The 18,900-nt window shown below is 38.1% G+C and overlaps 1 protein-coding gene across 1 annotated transcript; it reads left to right on the top strand.

Moving 5' to 3' along the window:
- The first annotated feature begins 775 nt into the window (after nt 1–775).
- Nucleotides 776–18,834, top strand: DUSP19 (dual specificity phosphatase 19). Its single transcript, XM_037044329.1, has 4 exons — nt 776–1,161; nt 7,394–7,440; nt 14,209–14,361; nt 18,237–18,834. The coding sequence occupies exons 1-4, from the start codon at nt 936–938 to the stop codon at nt 18,474–18,476; spliced, it is 666 nt and encodes a 221-aa protein (XP_036900224.1). The 5' UTR covers nt 776–935; the 3' UTR covers nt 18,477–18,834.
- The last annotated feature ends 66 nt before the right edge of the window (nt 18,835–18,900 follow it).

Below are 18,900 nucleotides of genomic sequence, written 5' to 3'. Positions count from 1 at the left end.
GAGAATGTTTTCATTAAACGCAATGTGGGGAAAGAAAAATTCCAAAATAATCTTGTGATTTCTTTTGTAGGAAAAAAAATCACCTTTTTATAATGAAAATCATCATTTTAATTGGTGTTTTGGAAATTTGGGTGTATGCACGCTTGATTTTTGGAACCCCTGTGGAAGGACTTGCTGCAATGCTCCTTAAAGTGTGGGTATATATTTACTGCATAGCAGGCTTCTTCGGCAGTTTTACAGATAGTGAAAATGTAGGAAGTCAGAAAAATATGTTTTAAGCTCTTGTCAATCTGCACACAGAAATAATTTAAAAACTAAAAAATGTCTTTGCAGATTTTATGTAAATTGTTATTTCACAAACGCACAAAACGTTCCTGTGGGCAGTAACAGCAGGAAAAAGAGGTGTGGAGGGCAGAAAGTGAGAAATAACTTTGATTGTCTGCTGTAGTAGACCCGCGTGGATTAACCTCAAACCAGACAGGCAGGACGGCTCTGGGCAGCAGGAAGGTTTGCACTGTGAACTAAGCCGGTTCACTACCACAAGTCAAACATAGAAAATCACTGCTTTGGGAAAGTTTGGAAATACCAGCCTTCTCTCCACTTAAGTCTCATAAATCCAGATTTAAACAACACCAGTAAGAAAACAATCCGGTGGATTCCTTGAACCTCCAGGTAAAACACAGGTTTTCCATGACCAAAGGGCATCCAATCGGCGCCTGTTTCTCAAGGTCCAATCAGAATGTGTCTTACATTGGGCGCTGGGGAAAAAGAGAGCCGGAAGTCCGTCTCTCTGGGGTTGTTGGTTGCTATTGTTACCGGAGGGCAGTGCACCCCTGAGGCTGCATTTGTTACCTGAGCGTCAAGGGACGGGCAGTTCACCCGTTTTCTGTGCTGGCTGGAATTGCTTGTGTTTGTTCCTAGTCATTGCTCATGTAATGCACTCCCTTAACCAGGAAATTAAAGCATTCTCCCGGAATAATCTCAGGAAGCAATGCACCAGGGTGACAACGCTAACTGGAAAGAAAATAATAGAAACATGGAAAGATGCCAGAATTCATGTTGTGGAAGAAGTAGAGCCGAGCGGTGGGGGTGCTTGTGGTTATGTGCAGGATCTTAGCTTGGACCTGCAAGTTGGCATTATTAAGCCGTGGTTGCTCCTGGGTGAGTATATTGACTTGTCATTGAGGCCTTTGATCATATTACTTTATCATTATTCCCCTTGGTATGTAATAGTTTGTACTATCAGCTGTCCTGCCGGAAAGTTCAAATGTTTCCTTTTTTAGACATGAAATTTCCATTAGCTGGATAGAAATGTCTCTGCCCCCACAATATATCCACAGGAAGTGTAGGTGCCAGTAGCACACAGTACCTGGTATTTGAATTTTTAGAAAAGCTTTGTTTTTCTAAATTCTCTGGAGGATAAGACATTAATGTAGTATTTTCTTTAATTATAAAAGGTCATAACTTTTGAAAATTCAAATTTAAAAGAATGCTGTTATTAGGCAAAGCTTCAAATTTCAACTTAAAGTTATTGAAAAGTTAGTACCTGAAATAGTCAAGTGCTTGCTTGCTTGTTCTGCTGTTACAAACCATAGGGAATTCATACCACCTGAGACCACATCTGCCCATGGTGACTGTTTACAGACTGTTAAGGAAAAGGAGAACTTTTATAGCTATGAGTCTGATGATTTTATGATTTTTTGTATGTATCATGGAAATTACTGATTTTTCTGTACACAGATTAATCTGTAAATAGCAAACGAAGCACAGATATAAATGTATCAACTTGTTAGCGCGGCAATAATATGGCACAGTATTCTTTAAAAAAAATAGTCAACAATGTTTTCAGGTTGGTTTGAATAGTTTTTCATTTATAGATAGAGAAATTAAGACTTGGAAAGAATTCATCAATATTTATGCAGTCACGCCTGGACTAGAAGTCCAGAAATAGCCAGGGATTGTGTGAAGTGCACACAGCATCTCACTTCCTTTAAAAGAAGTAAAGTAGGGATTATCCGCTCCATTTTACAGATGGGAACTGGGTTTAAGATTTGTACAGTAACTTGTTCAAGGTTAACACACCTAGTAAATAACAGCTAGACATCAAACTCAAATCTGATTGACTCCTGTTCTCCGTGGATATATGGACTGTCTCAGGGAGTCCAGGTTTTCAGCCCTGCTGTGCTTCTATCTTACTAGATGACCTAGTACAAGTCTTTTATCCTCTCGGTGCCTCCTAAAAAGCCATCTGTAAAGCGAAGTAACAGTATCTGCTTATCTCATAGGGTTGTTCTGAGGTTGTAAAAGTTTTATTTTCTTTTGTGAAAAGTTTTTGAAACAAATCAATTGCAGTATACATATGAGTTGTTATTGTGTTGTCTATTATATGAATTGTTACATGAGCTATTGTTAAGTTCACCAAATAAATATCTCCAAGTAGTTTCTGCAGCCCAGCGTAAAATTAATTGGGCCATCTAGCTAGTCTGGAATGTTCATCTAGGACTTGCATGCCATTTGTAGGAAGGAATATGCCCAGGCACATTTTTCAGTTATTTGGCTTCCATTGTAAGTAATAATGGTTTGAAATTATTGTCAAATTTTAAATTTTGCTTATTATTATTTTTTTACCTAGACCAGTGATCTTCAGCTGATGTGTTACAGCAGACACACTGGTAGGCCACAAGAATTTTTAAAACATGCAATACCTGACTAGTCAGGGGTACTGACCTCTTTTCCCTTAGATTGTCAAATTAAAAAAATGACCGCTACTACAACAATAGTCATCCGGTGTAAATTAATACAATTATACCTATTTTTTGGTCAGACCAGCAGAAAATGTATTTTCTTTTGGTGTGCTGCAGAATTTTAATAATTGTGTGCTATGGGATGAAAAAGGTTAAAAATCGCTGATCTAGACTTATCCAAAGTGAGTAGATGACAGCAGTATTCTCTCGTTGGCCTTGGAAGCCTTCCCATGATCCCAGGAGAGTACTGGGAGGGGTCTGTGAAACTAGTCCTTATTTGGTCCCCTTCTCTACACCAGGAAATGGGGTATTTTCATCAGGCACAACCTCCTTTCTTCTGAGAAGTGGATCAGCCTTTTTCTGCCCAGTTATAAGTGTCTTATTCTTTAGGGACCCTTAGATGATCACATCTAAAATTCTTCCACCTGAATGATGCAGGGCAGGGGCGGGGGGTTGTTTCTGAGCAGACTAGATTTCTTTCTGGAGATGGGAATTGTTTCTAGGTTGCTTTCGAGAGCTTCCGTCACCTCTTCAGAGGAGCACAACTCCAACCCAGCACTGCATGGCAATTAACTTTACGTTTTGGGTGGGTAATAAAGAAAATAGCTAAATATAATAAATATACTTATATAAATTTTGATCTGACTTTTTAAAATACAATTTTAATATATTCTATGCTTTAAAAATATAATCTGTCCTTTATAAGGTGGTTCATAAATTCAAACAAGCTTCTGCCTTTCAAAAATCATACACAGGCCCTTGAACAGTCCATCAGGTTGCTAAAAGATCTTAGGGAGCATTTTTGTCCTAGGTTTTGCAGATTACATTTTTACAACAAAAGTCACTACCACTTTTCTTCCGTCGAACTTGATTTGTAAAAGGAGAAAGTTCTATTTTTCTTGGGTAGTTAAATGCTGCACTTATTATTTGTTATATTCATTCTGTTAAGAAGTCCCAGTTGGTAACATTTCGAGATCTTCTCTTAAATTCTAGGTGAAAAGCTTGGGATCCTTTATGAGATTATAGAGGATGTCTTAAGACCTAGGAAGCCCAATATTTTGGGGGGACAGGTAATACATTAAATGTGTATAGCTCTTTATTTTGTAAAATTCTTTCACAAATATTGTTAACGTATCCTATTAATTTATACTCCTATTTCTGTCCACTTATGAATGGTCATTCCCACAAATGTTATCAAATAAAATACTTCTCTTTGGAATATCAGTTATTTTTTTAGTGATGTAATGAAGTCTTTTCGGTTTTTTTGCAATGGTGGAAAGTGGTTTGTAAATTAGGATATATCACAATTTATACAATATTTGCTGTTTTTGTAAAAAAAATCTCGAGAAATAGAAACAGGATTCTGGAGATCTTATGTGGCCTGTGTTTTATAATACATATATTATGACTGCAAACCATTGAACTTGTTCGAGGTCTCAACTCCAACAGCATGTAACATATGCAGGGGTGGGCAAAAGTAGGTTTATAGTTGTGAATACACAAAACAAATTTTATTTTTGTATTACTATTTATTATTTGTTTGTATTATAACTGCAAACCTACTCTTGTCCATCCCTGTATTATTTCTAAATCATTTATTGCATCTGTAATAATTTCATAATAAGACTGGGCCAAGATAATGAGTTTTAGCAATTTTTTCAATGTACAATATAACTATAAATTTATTATTATTATACCTATTTTTAGTTCTAACCCTATTCAACTTCTTTTTTATTATTTTAAAAATTGTCATGCAGTTAAATTGGCTTACTATTCAGTTCTATGAATTTTAGCACAAGTACAGATTCATGTAGCCACCATTAAAATAATCAAATTCTTAAAATTGATATTTCTTTTTATTCTTTTTAATTTTTATTTATTGATTTGAGAGAGAGAGGCATCCATTTATTGTTTCACTTATTTGTGCATTTGTTGGTTTATTCCTGTATGTGTCCTGACTGGGCATCAAACCTACAACCTTGGCATATCAGGACGATGCTCCAACTAACTGAGATACCTGACAAGGGCAAATTTGATATTTGTTTTTAAATCTTGAGTAAGATAGTTTATAAAAGGATAGTATATTACTTTAACAAAACAAAGGTTTCAGTAACATGTCATAACATAAAATTTAGTCTTTATTTCTTGTGATAGTAACTATTTTACCAATAACAGTTTAATACAAGACTGCAACACAAGTAGCCATTTAAAATTGGAATAAAATTGATGTTTATATCCAGAATTTAGAGAGAATGAACTTGAATTGAATACTACTAAGTATTAGATGAAACATACAAACTGATTACCTGAAGTTCATTTGTGTTGACTAAAATTTTGTTCCTTTATACTATTAATATTCTGTAATTTTCTTATTGTTTAAAAAGACAGAGCATACAAGTTGCATTTTTTTGTCTCAAGAATATTAAATTTTTTAATAACAATTTATTTATTTATTTTTAAATATTTTATTCATTTATCTTTAGAGGGGAAGGGAAGGGGAGAAGGAGAGAAGGATCAATGTATGGTTGCCTCTCTTGAGTCCCCTGCTGGGAACTGGCCTGCAACCCAGGCATGTGCCCTGACTGGGAATCAAACTGCGATCTTGTGGTTCTTAGGCCCGTGCTCAATCCACTGAGCTACACCAGCCAGGGCAAGAATATTAAATTTTTATCAACATAGTCATACTCTGGAAGTCACTTTCAAAATATAGCAGCTACCTCTGAAATATGATGGACCTGTTCTTTTGGCATGTGTGTGTGTATATGTTTAATGGAAATGATCAAAGTATAGTAACGGTTGCAGGGGTGTCCAAACTTTTGGTGTCTCTGGGCCACACTGGAAGAAAAAGAGTTGTCTTGGGCCACAGATTTAAATACATTGCAACACGTAATCACAAGGAAAATCTTATAATATTTTAAGTAAATTGACGATTTTGTGTTGGGCTGCATTAACAGCCATCCTGGGTCACATGTGGCCCGTGGGCTACAGGTTGGACACCCCTGATAGGATATAGGAAAGGATTTTATTAATAGATTTTTATTTTTATTTCAAGGACTAGTAAGAGTAGAATTATTATTTAAAAGATGAGTGCATTTTAAATCACCAAATTTCATTGAAGTCTTTTGATCCCATTCCCCACCTAGCCCAGGTGTTTAGGACTTTTGATAGAAAATTGAGAAACTTTTTGAATTATGGAGTGTTGCCCTGACTGGTGTGGCTCTGTTGTTTGGGTATAGCCCCCCACAAAGTGAAAGGTCGCTGGTTTGATTCTTAGGGCACATGCCTTGCTTGTGGGTTTGATCCCCTATCGGGGTGCATAGGAGAGGCAACCAGTCAATGTTTCTCTCTCATGCTAATGTTTCTCTCCATCTTTTTATCCTTCTCTTCCCTTTTTCTAAAAATAAACAAATATTTAAAATAAAATTACAGAGTATTTCAAATACATAGAAAATTCCAGACAATACTGTAACAGACAATCATGTGTCCACCATTCAGCTTTAACGAATGGTCATATTTTGGTAGGCTAACTTTTGGGCAGAATAAAGTGGAATGTAAGCTCAGTGAGGAGTCTGTGAGCTTTGTATTCCAAGAGAATATTGACCAACCAGCATACTTACTGGCTTTTCAGCTACCTAAAATCATGTCATAGAAGTTGGCAGATTTCCCAGATAGGTAAGGTAAGAAGAATATTATTTATGAAAATAGAACCTAATGTGGAAGAGTAAAATACTTGAATAATAAATGTCCTATCTTTCCAATTGTATAATTCACTTTATTTTAACTAGTTACTCACTTGTAAGAACTTGCTTATTATTTAGAGTCAGCTGCCAAGCGTGAGAAATCTGGAAAGCCAACTTTGACAGAAACCGTAAAAGGATACATACAGCCCTCGTGGTGCACAGCATGTGGGTGGAATTCTACAGACCAACAGTGTTTGCTTAAATCTACTGGGTGTTCCCAAACAAGCTGGTAGGAAGTCTGTTTGGGTGTTCCCAGACCAGCTGGTACTGTCTTTTTAAAAAGATCCTTTAAGTTTTAAAACAAATATTTATTGTAAAAATTACAAATGAGTGTGAAAAAAATCACCTGTAATTACACTAACATTTTGTTCTATGTGTTTCCTGTCCATTTTAAGCATACACATTTTTTTGTTACTATAAGAATGGATGGTGATGTTTTGTAACCTGCTTTTATCACCTAATATATTTCCACACTCTAAATATTCTTCTACATTGGTCGCTTCTAATAGCTACATATTTCACTACGCAATTGGACCATCTTTTATTTAACCCAGTGCTTATTATTGGGCTTTTAAAAAAAATAAGATTAAAAACAACCTGTGATTAGGTGGTTGTTTTATTTTTCTGGTATTACGAACAATACTATAATAAACATCCTGATAGCTGATCTTTGTCACATCCAGAACTTTTAAGACAAATTCCTAAAAGTGGGATATCTTAGTCTAAGAGTATATATGATATGAATATTTTTATAATTATTACCACACTTCTTTTGGAAAGTTAGAATGAGATCCTCCCAAGTTGTATTTCTTAAAACAAATGAAAAACTAACAGAATTGTTGCAAAAATTGGATAAAAAGTCAGGATGATTATTTTTATGTTCAAGGTGATATGATTTATTTCTTATAGGCTCACAAGATGCTGCTCATGATCTGGATACACTGAAAAAGCACAAGGTAAAAAAAGATGTTTCAGGCCTAGCACCACTTAGAGGAAGTTACATTTATTAAATGTTACATTTATTTAGGAAAAACTGTTTTGGTCCATTTCAGAGTTTAATTGGTAACATTTTTGCCTGTCATTTTCATAAAGTTACAAAAATTATTACTCCTAATTCAAATATGTGGATTTGTAGTCCGTCTTTCCAGTTTCATATTTTCTCAATCTTCCTTCACATATCCTCTTGAACCTGGCTTTGGAAGTGCATCTTCTTGCCTCTGCTTTTGTAGCTCCTTGGTGTGGTGTAGATTTTTCCCCTCTTCTTGGCTAAGACCTCCCCAGGCCTTGAGTCCTAACTCATACTCATATACCACTTCTTCCCCAATGCCATTTCCTCTCACCCTTCCCTATATAACTGATGCAATTTATTATTATTTTTTTTTTAAATATTTTATTTATTTATCTTTAGAGGGGAAGGGAAGGAGAGAGAGAGAAATATCAATGTATGGTTGCCTCTGCCGAGGACACAATGTATCGTGTGTCCCCTGCTGGGAACTGGCCTGCAACCCAGGCATGTGCCCTGATTGAGAATTGAACTGAGATCCTCTGGTTCTCAGGCCCGTGCTCAATCCACTGAGCTATACCAGCCAGGGCCTATTATTATTATTATTATTATTAAAGATTTTATGTATTTATTTATTTTAAAGGTTTTATCTATTTATTTATTTTTAGAGACAGGGGAAGGGAGACAGGGGAAGGAAGGGAAACATTGAAGTGTGGTTGCCTCTCATGTACCACCCACTGGGGACCTGTTCCACAACCCAGGCGTGTGCCCTGACTGGGAATCAAACTGGCAACTCCCTGGTTCGAAGGCCAGCACTCAATCCACTGAGCCCCATGAGCCAGGGCTATTTATTTATTTTTAGATAGAGGGGAAGGGAGGGAGAGAGAGGGGGAGAGAAACAGCAATGTGTAGTTGCCTCTCAAGTGCCCCCTACTGGGGACCTGGCCTGCAACCCAGGCATGTGCCGTGACTGGGAATCCAACTGGCAATCCTTTGGTTCGCAGGCTGGTACTCAGTCTTCTGAGCCACACCAGCTGGGGCTGATGTGATTTATTACTTATTTCAGTATTTACTCAGAATTTTTTCTAGCCATCTGTTGTTTTTATAAATGCCATTTCAGAGTCATGGAATTGCTGTGGTTTAAGGAATGCAAGAGGTTCTTGTTCACATGACACTGATGATTTGAGGGGCAGGGCAGGATGAAACACAAACAGTGCCCTGTGTGCTTTGATGAGAAATTGCAGATTGCCACTGGAAGGCATAGGAGATAATGCTCTTAACCTATATTTGCTTTGGGTTGGGTCAGGTTGGGCTGGGGATAGGAAGGACGGAATTCTTCCGGGAGGAAGTGACATTGAAGTTTTGCTCTGAAAGGGGATGGAGAGGAAGCAGACAGAAAAGTGGGTGGGGAGGGAGCATACAAGTATAGAAGAAATGGATTGTGTAAGGACCCATAGGCAAGAGAAAGGTTGAAGTTTTCAGGGATAGAAAAGAATTTCAGTAACCTTGATATAGACAATGTGAGAAAAAATGGCACCAAGACACAGGCCAGCAGTGAGCGTGAGCCAGATCACGAAAGTCTATGTAAGCCAGAGTAAAGTGTTCGGATTTGGTCAAAGTTCGGTGGAAAGCCACTGAAAGGTTTCACCCAGGGGTCAAATTTGCATTTTAGAAATATTGTTTACTAGAGGCAGTATGGAAAATAGATTGGAGGGTTCTTCAAGCTAGAGTTGGGAGGCTAGTTAAAAGACTGTCGCAGTAATCTAAAAAACAAAAACAGATGATAGTGGTTTAGATTAGGATTCCGCAGGGGTAGAGATAAATTGATGGGGCTTTTTTTAAGAGGGTGGAGTCATCACAGTTTAACCATTATCTACAGATCAGGGTGAGGGGAGAGCTAGCCTGAGGGAGGAGGCATCAAAGCTGATGGCCAGCTTTCTTGGGTAACTAAGTAAGGTTGGTACCATTCCATGAGATAGGGAGGAGCAGGTTTTGGTAAAAAAGAATGAGCTCAATTTTGAACATTTTTAATTTCAGGTGCTATGGATCATCTAGATTAGGTTATTCAGTAGACAGTGTTGATGTATGGGGTCTGAAGTTCAGGTGAGGTATAAATATAAATTTAGGAACCTTCAGCGTATAAGCAGTGATTAGAATCTTTAGATAAGATCACCTGGCGAAAGGTGTAAAGTAAACAGAGAAGAATGCCTACAACGGAACCCAGGGTAATCCCAAACTATAAGAAATGGTCAAAGGAAGAAGAATTTGCAGCCAGAAAGGTGTAGTTAACAGGTCATAGGAAAGTCGAAAAAGTGTGTTGTCATGGGAGCCAAAGAAGGCCAGAGTTTTAAGGAGGAGACAGTCAGCAGAGTCAGATGTTGCCAGAAGTTTAAGTAAAATTAGCACTAAATTACATCCATTTGATTTTGCAACAGAGAAATTATTAGTGATTTGGCTCAGATGTTTCATTTGAATTGGACACTAAAGCCAGCAATCAGATGGTTGAAAAATGAAAGAAAGGATGGCAGAGAGAAAGAAAAAAGAAAAGGGAAGGAGAATGGGAGTAGCCAGGGGAGAGAGATGGGATGTTTTAGTTTTGAGCACGCTTTAGAGCTGGTGGTAGAGGAAGGAATTAAAAGTAGAGCAAGAATTATGGCCAGAAGGATGTGCCACAAAAGTAGTAGCCAGGTTGACCCCAACACGGTGCCAGAATGAGCCCTGTAAAGGATGTGGGACTACCTCATCCATTGTAGTAAGATAGAAGGAAAACGTGGGTGTAGGTGTAGTCAGTGTTGTTAAACTTGGTGGTAAGTGTGAGGGTTACTATGTGATGGCTTCTCTTTATACTAAAGTAGTAAGTGAGGAGATCTGCTGGAGTAAGGAAGAGATAGTAGTGTTGAATGTTATTAGGAAAGTGGGGAAGTTTTGAAAAACTTTTTGAAAAAGTTTTGATTAGCACGGTCAGGTGCCCCCTGCCCTCCAAATACAGGCAGTTTGGATCAACTTCAAAAAGCAAGAATTGTTACCTGAGGGCAGAACAGAAGTGATTTGGAAGACAGGGAGTAGTAGCCTAAAGAATGCCACCCTGCCTCTCACCCATGAGGTAAATGAGTGCTAGGCACGTTTCTAGGTTCAGGAGATACAGGAATGAACAAGGAGAAAGGTCCTTGCTCTTAGAATATGGCACTTTGAGCTGAGAATGCATTCTCTGAAAAAATTAAAACAGAGACAATTGGAGGAGTTGGGGGTGGCAACCAGAGTTAGGGGAGGCCTTCCCGAGGGTGTTACATTTCAGTTGAGACCTGATGACAGAGTCTGCCATGCCTGCTGAGATCAGGGCAAGCAGACGTCAGGCTGAGAGAGCAGCAAATGTGAAAGTTTGCAGTGGAGAGCAAGTTGAGTAATGTATTCCTCCCTTCTGGCCGCATAACACTTTGTTCTCCTACAGCTCTTCATATCTCTCTGCTTTGTATTATAATATCCTCAGTAAATATGTTTTCCCCTCCTCTAGTATGCAGCAAACTTCTGGAAGATAGAGACCTTGTCCTACTTATTTTTTGTTGCCCCCAACTCAGAGAAAAAAAAATGATTGAACTGAAGCTAAAAATTTTGTTATGAACACTTGCAATTAATTTCCCCAGGGAAATAACTACTAACCAATTCATTAAGTAATTTGATATGTTTAGTTGTCAACCTCTGCTTAAATTGGACTCATCTTGTTTTAATAATTCCTTCCTCAGACTAAGGAATAATTTCTCAGGGTAAAAATGAAAAATAGAAAAAGTGATAAATTTGTTCATTGGCAAGTATGGTTATTATTTATCCCGTCTTATGATAACGCTAGTTCAAATTTGGTTTCCTTCTGGTGATGTGAACCAAGTAGCTGTCTCTTCCAAATCACTTCTTTTCTGTTTAAAAGATCCTTCTCTGTCTCTGGGCATGTGACCTGTTAAATGGCTAGAAGAAGTGGAGGTAAACTGAGCAGCTGAATAGACGGTGTCTACAAAAATTTAAGGATGCTGCAAGGCAACCTTATAGATTTAAATACATAACACATTTCAAAGGGATATCCTAACATTTAAGTAAAATGTTGTAACTAGGAGAAATTCTCTTGTGGAGGATCACTTCAGAAATTTCTATAGGAATTTTAATGTTTTGATGTGGTAATAATGGTTGCTTTATTGATAAGGTACTTCTTGAGTGCCTAGTGTTTGCCAGATAAAGCCCTGTGGAGGATAGAAAACTGAGTGGAACGTAAAATGTTCCAAGCTATTTATTGCAGAATTATTTGTAATAGCGCATTATTGAAAACAAACCGTGTGTCCATCCACAGGGAATTGGTTACAGAACAATGGTGCACCTGCATCGTAGAATACCAACTAGCTGTAAAAGCAATACAGAAAAGGGGTCTTTAAAGACTGATATGAAAAGAGCCCTGGGACGTATCTAAATGGGACAAAGCGTTGCCTCTGCATAGGAAGGGCGTGAGTAAAGCATTTACAAAAAGATACTTCAAAGAATGTACGAGAAACCAACAGAGGAGGCTGTGGTTGTCACTAGTGTGGGAGGCAGTGGAGTGGGTAGAGGCAGGGTGAAAGCAGGAATTCTTAAAGATTCTTTTCATAATGTTTTATTTTTGAACCTGTTCAAAATCAAATCCTATTGAAGTTGGAAATAATGAATATGAGGATTGAGATAAATTGTATGCCTAGCATATAATAAGTATTCACTCAATAAAGGGGCTATTCTCACTGTATTATAAAGGGCATCCCAAAGGCAACCACTGTTAGGACCTCTGTTAGTACCTTTTGGAAATGTGCTTGAAGACTAGAAGGGATTTAGGTTGGGTCCCTTTCAGCACCACCACCTTCGACTCAGCACCATTCTTTTCAGTCAAGCCCATTCAATCAATATGCATAAAAATAGCATCTCCAAACAGCTAAACTACCTAGGCATTGCCTTAATGATCCACAATATTTGTAATGCACTTTTACCTTTCAACAGGTTTTCCCAAGATTCTCATTTGTTCTCCTCCATAATCCTGTGATGTATAGGCAAGATATATAGGTAATGATATATATATATATAATATAAATGTAATATACAATATATGTACATATATATTTTGTATACATATGTTTTTTGGAAGTGATCAGACCTCATTCCTGGTCTTTTGGGGATATAGAATATAGTTGTAAAGAGAAAGCAGACACATCAGTATTATAAAATATCGAAGATATTATGTAATTAAGGGCAGAATCATATCCTGGCCAGAAGGACACTGGGAGTGAGACAGTAAAGCAGAAGGACAGTAAAATGCCCTTCCTTCTCTCGAGTTTCTCCTATCACCTCTCTATTTGAGAGTTTCTCTGGGTTAAATGTTTGAGGACTTCCACAAGGCAGTTGGGTTAGTAAATGGCCTATGGGTCTCTCTATGTGAAGCCTCGCTCCCCTAGTGTCTTAATGTTCTTTTGGATGTGAACCACAGAAACCTAAGAAAGGAAGAGAATGTATGTGGTGGTTTAGGGGGATCTCTGGAACACAAGGGCAGAGCATAGCCATGCCAGAAAATAGAAGGCCATTCTAGATGGCTACTCTCTCCACTGGCGTCATGCCCCCGCCCCCCTTGTGTATCTGCTCTTCTCCTTTAGAAGCAGGAATTTTCAGCTTCCCTGAGTGCTTAAGAGACAATGCCTGTCTTATGTTTTTCAAGTTTGTGGATCATTCAAATAATCTGATCAACCTAGCTTAAGTCATGTGTCCAGCAGAATCCAGGCAGCCGTGCTAGCGGGAGGCATGGGGCACTTCCACATCCATACCTGCGAGGGTAGTCAGGGCAAGAGAGGCAGGGCTGGACAAATCCTCTACAATATGTGGAGAATGCATGAAAATACCGAGGTCAGGCAAAAACCTAAGGTGGAAAAAAAACCCCTCCAAAAACCAAAAAGATGTACTCTAAGAAAGAATAAATATGGTGAGAAGCATGTTATGACAAGAAACAGTGATTCATTTTTCTTGTCGATTTAGCTTTTGTATTCTCAGTAGACTTTCCACGGCTCCTTCCATGTGCTTGGTGGGCTCCAGGAAAGGGACTCCAGTGCGTACATGGAGCAGGAGGTTGCTTATGTGTACCATTTGAAAGGAAATCTTTCATGACCATCTCATCTTTCATGCACACTAATTCATCATAACCTCTGAGTTTGAGGCCCAGTGGCACTGATATTTAAAAGCTCACCAGGTGATTCGAATGTACAGCCACTCTGGAGAACCATGTTCTTATGAAGAAGTAATTATTCCTTACGAAGGGAAGTTTGTGCTGCTGATGCACTTCCCTTGGTTAAGTTTTGGACATTAAGTCCCTTGGAGATTCATTGCTTTATTCAACAAATAGTTTAAGTACTTTCTGTGCAAACATCACTGCTCATTCACAATGCTTACTTACAATAGTGAGTTAAGCTAAACATGGTCCCTACCCTCCTGGAGTTTCTAATACAGTGAAGGACACAATCTCTGAGTGGTAAGGGGTGTAGGCGGACAAGTATATGGGAATATGTAGCACGTTAGTGAGAGATGGGGCTGTCGGATGAGGCTTTCTTGGGGAAGTGGTACCGAGTGCATCATACTTAAACTCTTTATTCCTGTTACAGATCTCAACATCCCACCCTTTTTTAATTAACCTAATTCAAGAGAAATTTTTAAAAATCATCTGTTTCTCTTTAAGGTGACTCATATTCTCAATGTTGCATGTGGAGTCGAAAATGCCTTCCTCAGTGACTTTATGTATAAAAACATCTCTATCCTGGACCTGCCCGAAACCGATATCCTGTCTTATTTTCCAGAATGTTTTGAATTTATTGAACAAGCAAAAATGAAGGTACGTTTTGTTTTGATCCATAGTTCTTCAACAGTGGAAATTTAAAAATGAGTTCATTATCCAATCTTTATTCTTTCTGTAATGAGTACGTAGAACACTATTAATACATTTCCCCTCCAACAATATTTTATTAATTTCTACAACTATTTAGTTCTTTAATTGCTCTTTTGTCAATGAGATTTATTTTTGAAATTAATTTTTCCTTTTCCTGTGCCTATATACTTAGATTTCCTTTGATAGTTTATAACCGCTTGCCCACTGACCAGTTTGCAAGATAATCAAGTGGTAGAGGTTAATAAGGTAGAGGTTGCTATAGTCCTATTAATGTGTTTGTGAAGATTAATATGCATTTATTTTTGCGGCTGAGGAGGTAGGGATTGTGAAAATGTGTGTTTTAAAAAAGATTTTATTTATTTATTTTTAGACAGAGGGGAAGGAAGGGAAAAGAGAGTGAGAGAAACATCAGTGTGTAGTTGCCCCTACTAGGGACCTGGCCTACAACCCAGGCGTGTGCTCTGACTGGCAATTGAACTGGCAACCCTCTGGTTCACAGGTCAGCACTCAACCCACTGAGCCACACCAGCCTGAGCTAAATCTGTACATTTTTAACAATAGAATTTTAGGGTGCTCTAAGGACTAAGTGGGTATTGCTTTACTGAGATTGTATGAAAATGTTGATAAAAAACTGTCCACTGGGTTTTCTGACTTTAGAAGACCGGCAGTGTAATACTTGGATCTTGGTACTGGATCCAGGTCAATACACTGGCACACTGGGCTTCTAGTTTGGCTGTGACCCGTAATTATACCTTGAAATGACATCATTTTAAATCAGCGTGTAATTCTTCCCAAACTTACAGGAGATGAATAGATGGGAATGTAGAAGCACTTACAGAGAAAAGTTAACTCTGCAGGAACACCTAACAATTATTGACAGTTAACATTAGAATCCAGTTTAATTGAATTCTGTCTAATGACCTCCCTTCTGCCTTTTCTCCTCCCCTTTCTTCCGTCCTCTCTCTTCCTTCTATTTGTGATATTTATTGAGTGTCGTATGTGCCCAGCACTGCTCGAGGTGCCTTTTCTAGATTACACTGAGAATATAAAACTATTCAGCCTTACCATTCAACTTTATTCAATAGCAGATATTTGGATGAGAGAAAAGGTTTTCTAAGTGAGAACCTAATATTTGCCAGTTTTTTCTTCTGTGAAAAATTTAATAGGCTCTGGATTGTAACATTCCAGGGTACCAGTAATTAACGTTAAAAATAAAAATAATAATGTCCCTGTATTAGCTATTTCTCTATGGAGAGGTAGAATATGCCTTAAGATGGTAAAGTGTAGACAGCATTCATATTCATATTTAACATTAGAAGATATGTACATGTTGTAGGTCAAATGTAGAAAGAGTGATAGTTAATTAAAATGGTCCTTTGCTTGGATTTCCTGAAAAACAGAACCTGAGACAAGGATTAAGAGCTGATAACTGCCCTGGCTGGTGTAGCTCAGTTGATTGAGCGCGGGCCTGTGAGCCACAGGATCGCGGTTCGATTCCCAGTCAGGACACATGCCTGGGTTGCAGGCCAGTTACCAGTGGGAGACTCATGTGAGGCAACCATACATTGATATTTCATTGATATCATTGCAAAGGTATGCATCAATTTCTCCCTTCAATCCTCTCTCCCTTCCTTCATACATTGATACAAATTCATACAAATGAATTGATAACCATACATTGATATTTCCCTTCTCTCCTTCCCTTCCCCTCTAAAGATAAAAAAAAAAGAGCTGATACTTCATTTGAGAGGTGCAATTGCCAGGCAGTGAGAATGAGAGAGAGAGGAAGTGATTCAGGGAAGGATGAGAAGCGACATAAGGTGATGTGTTGACCCTGCTGAGTACAACTTCACAGTGAACTGACAGTGACATAGCTAGGCGCACCTTCCCTACCACCCAAAATACCGCTGGGCAGGGAGTACAAGGAAACCTCCATACAGAATTTGGGAGGGAGGGAGGAGAGACTTTCTCTGCCTGGCTGTGTGTTGGCTCCTGTTCCCCACTGGTCAAAGTTTACCCATGGGGAAATAACTATTTCCTACAACGCTTTGTGGAACTGAGAATACCACGGTTGTGGAATTGAGTCCCGTCATTCCGGGGTACAGTACTTGACTGCTTCAGCAGTCACCTTGAAGCCAAACCCAACGCCTTGTGGTGTGACTTTTCATCCAAGTTCAGAAGCAGCAAGAGGATCCAGAACTCAGGGTGTGCCTGTCTATGCAGAGACTGCCACTGGGAAGAGCCAGGACTTTGTAGGGAAGCAAAACTCAATAGGCCTAAAAGGAGCAGTTGGCCATAGAGGTGGAGCCCGTTTAGGGTGCATGAGATGATGGTACCAAGAGACTCTAAGGAGGCATGTAAGACATTTCTGCTGCAAGTTGCATTAGAATTCCCCATGGTATGTCCTAATTTGTAAAGCCTTATGTTTTACATTGGGATCCTAACCTCCCTATATATATGAAAACAATTGAAATTATCTTTTTGATATGAGGATGATTTTGTTGTGGGTCATTTGGCATTTTTGAAATGAGATGCACTTGAAAATTTGTTACAACTGATCTGACAAAGGATTTTTCCAACAGATTTATGAATCTGAGAAAACTGCCTTGCAAAAGTAAAATAATCCAATGAACTATAAACATAGTACTGCTAATATGTACTTTGGGTAGAGCGTCTTTATTTCTCAGTTTTGTTGTTTTTCCCTCCCCCTGTTTCCATCTTTCTTTGGTGTTGTACCAAAAGAAGAATCAGGAAATGAAGTAACTAAAATGTCTAGTTCTGCAGTGTGTGCTCACAGCTCACTCCATTTCATTCAGATCATTAACTTTTTAAAAACCTGGAATAAGCCAACCTGTATCGATGGTGTTCCATCAGATCTATCACATTCATTATTAATGCAATATTACCCCATCAGCATTGGTCTTACAGTGTGTTCCTTTTCACTTGTAAAGTATCATTTTCAAGTTACCTGAAACATTATTCATTTATTGACCTCATGCTGGTGTCTAATTACTTTTTCCACTTCACATTTTCGTAAGCTATTTGTGTCATCATTAACTACCTGATGAGTTTAAGTATTTTTTTAAAGATTTTATTTATTTACCTTTAGAGGGGAAGGGGAGAGGGAGAGAAATATCAATGTATGGTTGCCTCTGCCGGGGACACACAATGTATCGTGTGTCCTCTGCTAGGAACTGGCCTGCAGCCCAAGCATGTGCCCTGACTGGGAATCAAACTGCGATCCTCTGGTTCACAGGCCCACACTCAATCCACTGAGCTACAGCAGCCAGGGCTGAGTTTAAGTATTTTTTTAAGTTACTTCCCTCCAGAATATATCTAAGGGAAGGAAATTTTGTGTTTCCTGATCATTTTACACCCAGATTTCCATGCTAATAACACTAGCTTTATAGGAACACTATGTGTACATAGAATGTCTCAGGCTTTCTGTTTAATTTATGGTTATGGTTTTCATCACGTTTACACATATATTTCCTGTAATTTCTCTCCTATTTATAGACATGTGGCTAAGTTATTATGCCTTTATATGTACATTACTGGATTGTTTCAGTTTAACAAAAGATACTGTTTCAGAATTACAAATACACCATCAAAGCACTTCAGTCTTGGGAGGTGGAAAGAGGAGGTATTGGTTTGTTGGTTGATTGGTTTTTCCATTGTTCCCTTACAATGAACTGTATTTGAGAAGTGAATAAATTGATAAAATGAATATTTTTATAATTTTTATGAGTATAAGAATGTACAACCTAGTTATTAACCTTTCTTAAAAGAATAATGAAGAGTTTTGTTTGGTTTTATTGCAGGATGGAGTGGTTCTTGTTCATTGTAATGCAGGGGTTTCCAGGGCAGCTGCAATTGTAATAGGCTTCCTGATGCATTCTGAAGAAATCTCATTTACCAGTGCTTTTTCTTTGGTGAAAAATGCAAGGCCTTCCATATGTCCAAATGCTGGCTTCATGGAGCAGCTTCGTACATATCGAGAGGGCAAAGAAAGCAATGAGTGTGACAGAATACAGGAATTAGAAGGGGACAACAGGTCATGAGTTACACTAGTGGACGGCGGACAAATAATGTCTGAGTTGGCCTCTGTAACCACCTTTCCCCTTTTTTATAGCGTGTAGTAATAAAAACTTCCTTTTTCTTGGATTTTTTCAAGGAAAATGGGGTCAATTGATTGTCCTGAGCTAGTCTATAAATAATTTTAAAAACTATATTATTTTCTTTGATATTATAATGTGTGATTAAATGCTGCTTTGATTTGCTAAGGGAGAAAAACAATGTATTCCAAAAAGTGATTCTGTAGAAGAAAAAAAATGTTTAAATTTAAAATCTATGTTAGAACATGGAAAGATTAAATCAGTTGATTAAGACTTTTGGTACTTTCCTATTCCAGCAACTGTATCCATGAAGGAAAAAACTTGAAATGCTACTTGACTTACCATTTCAGAGGGAGATAAATTTCTTTGT

This window comes from Sturnira hondurensis, unplaced genomic scaffold (assembly GCF_014824575.4).
Source record: "Sturnira hondurensis isolate 20B ecotype Veracruz unplaced genomic scaffold, ASM1482457v3 Scaffold0004136, whole genome shotgun sequence".
In the NCBI taxonomy this organism is placed as follows: domain Eukaryota; kingdom Metazoa; phylum Chordata; class Mammalia; order Chiroptera; family Phyllostomidae; genus Sturnira; species Sturnira hondurensis.
This window is presented reverse-complemented; position numbering and strand designations above follow the sequence as displayed.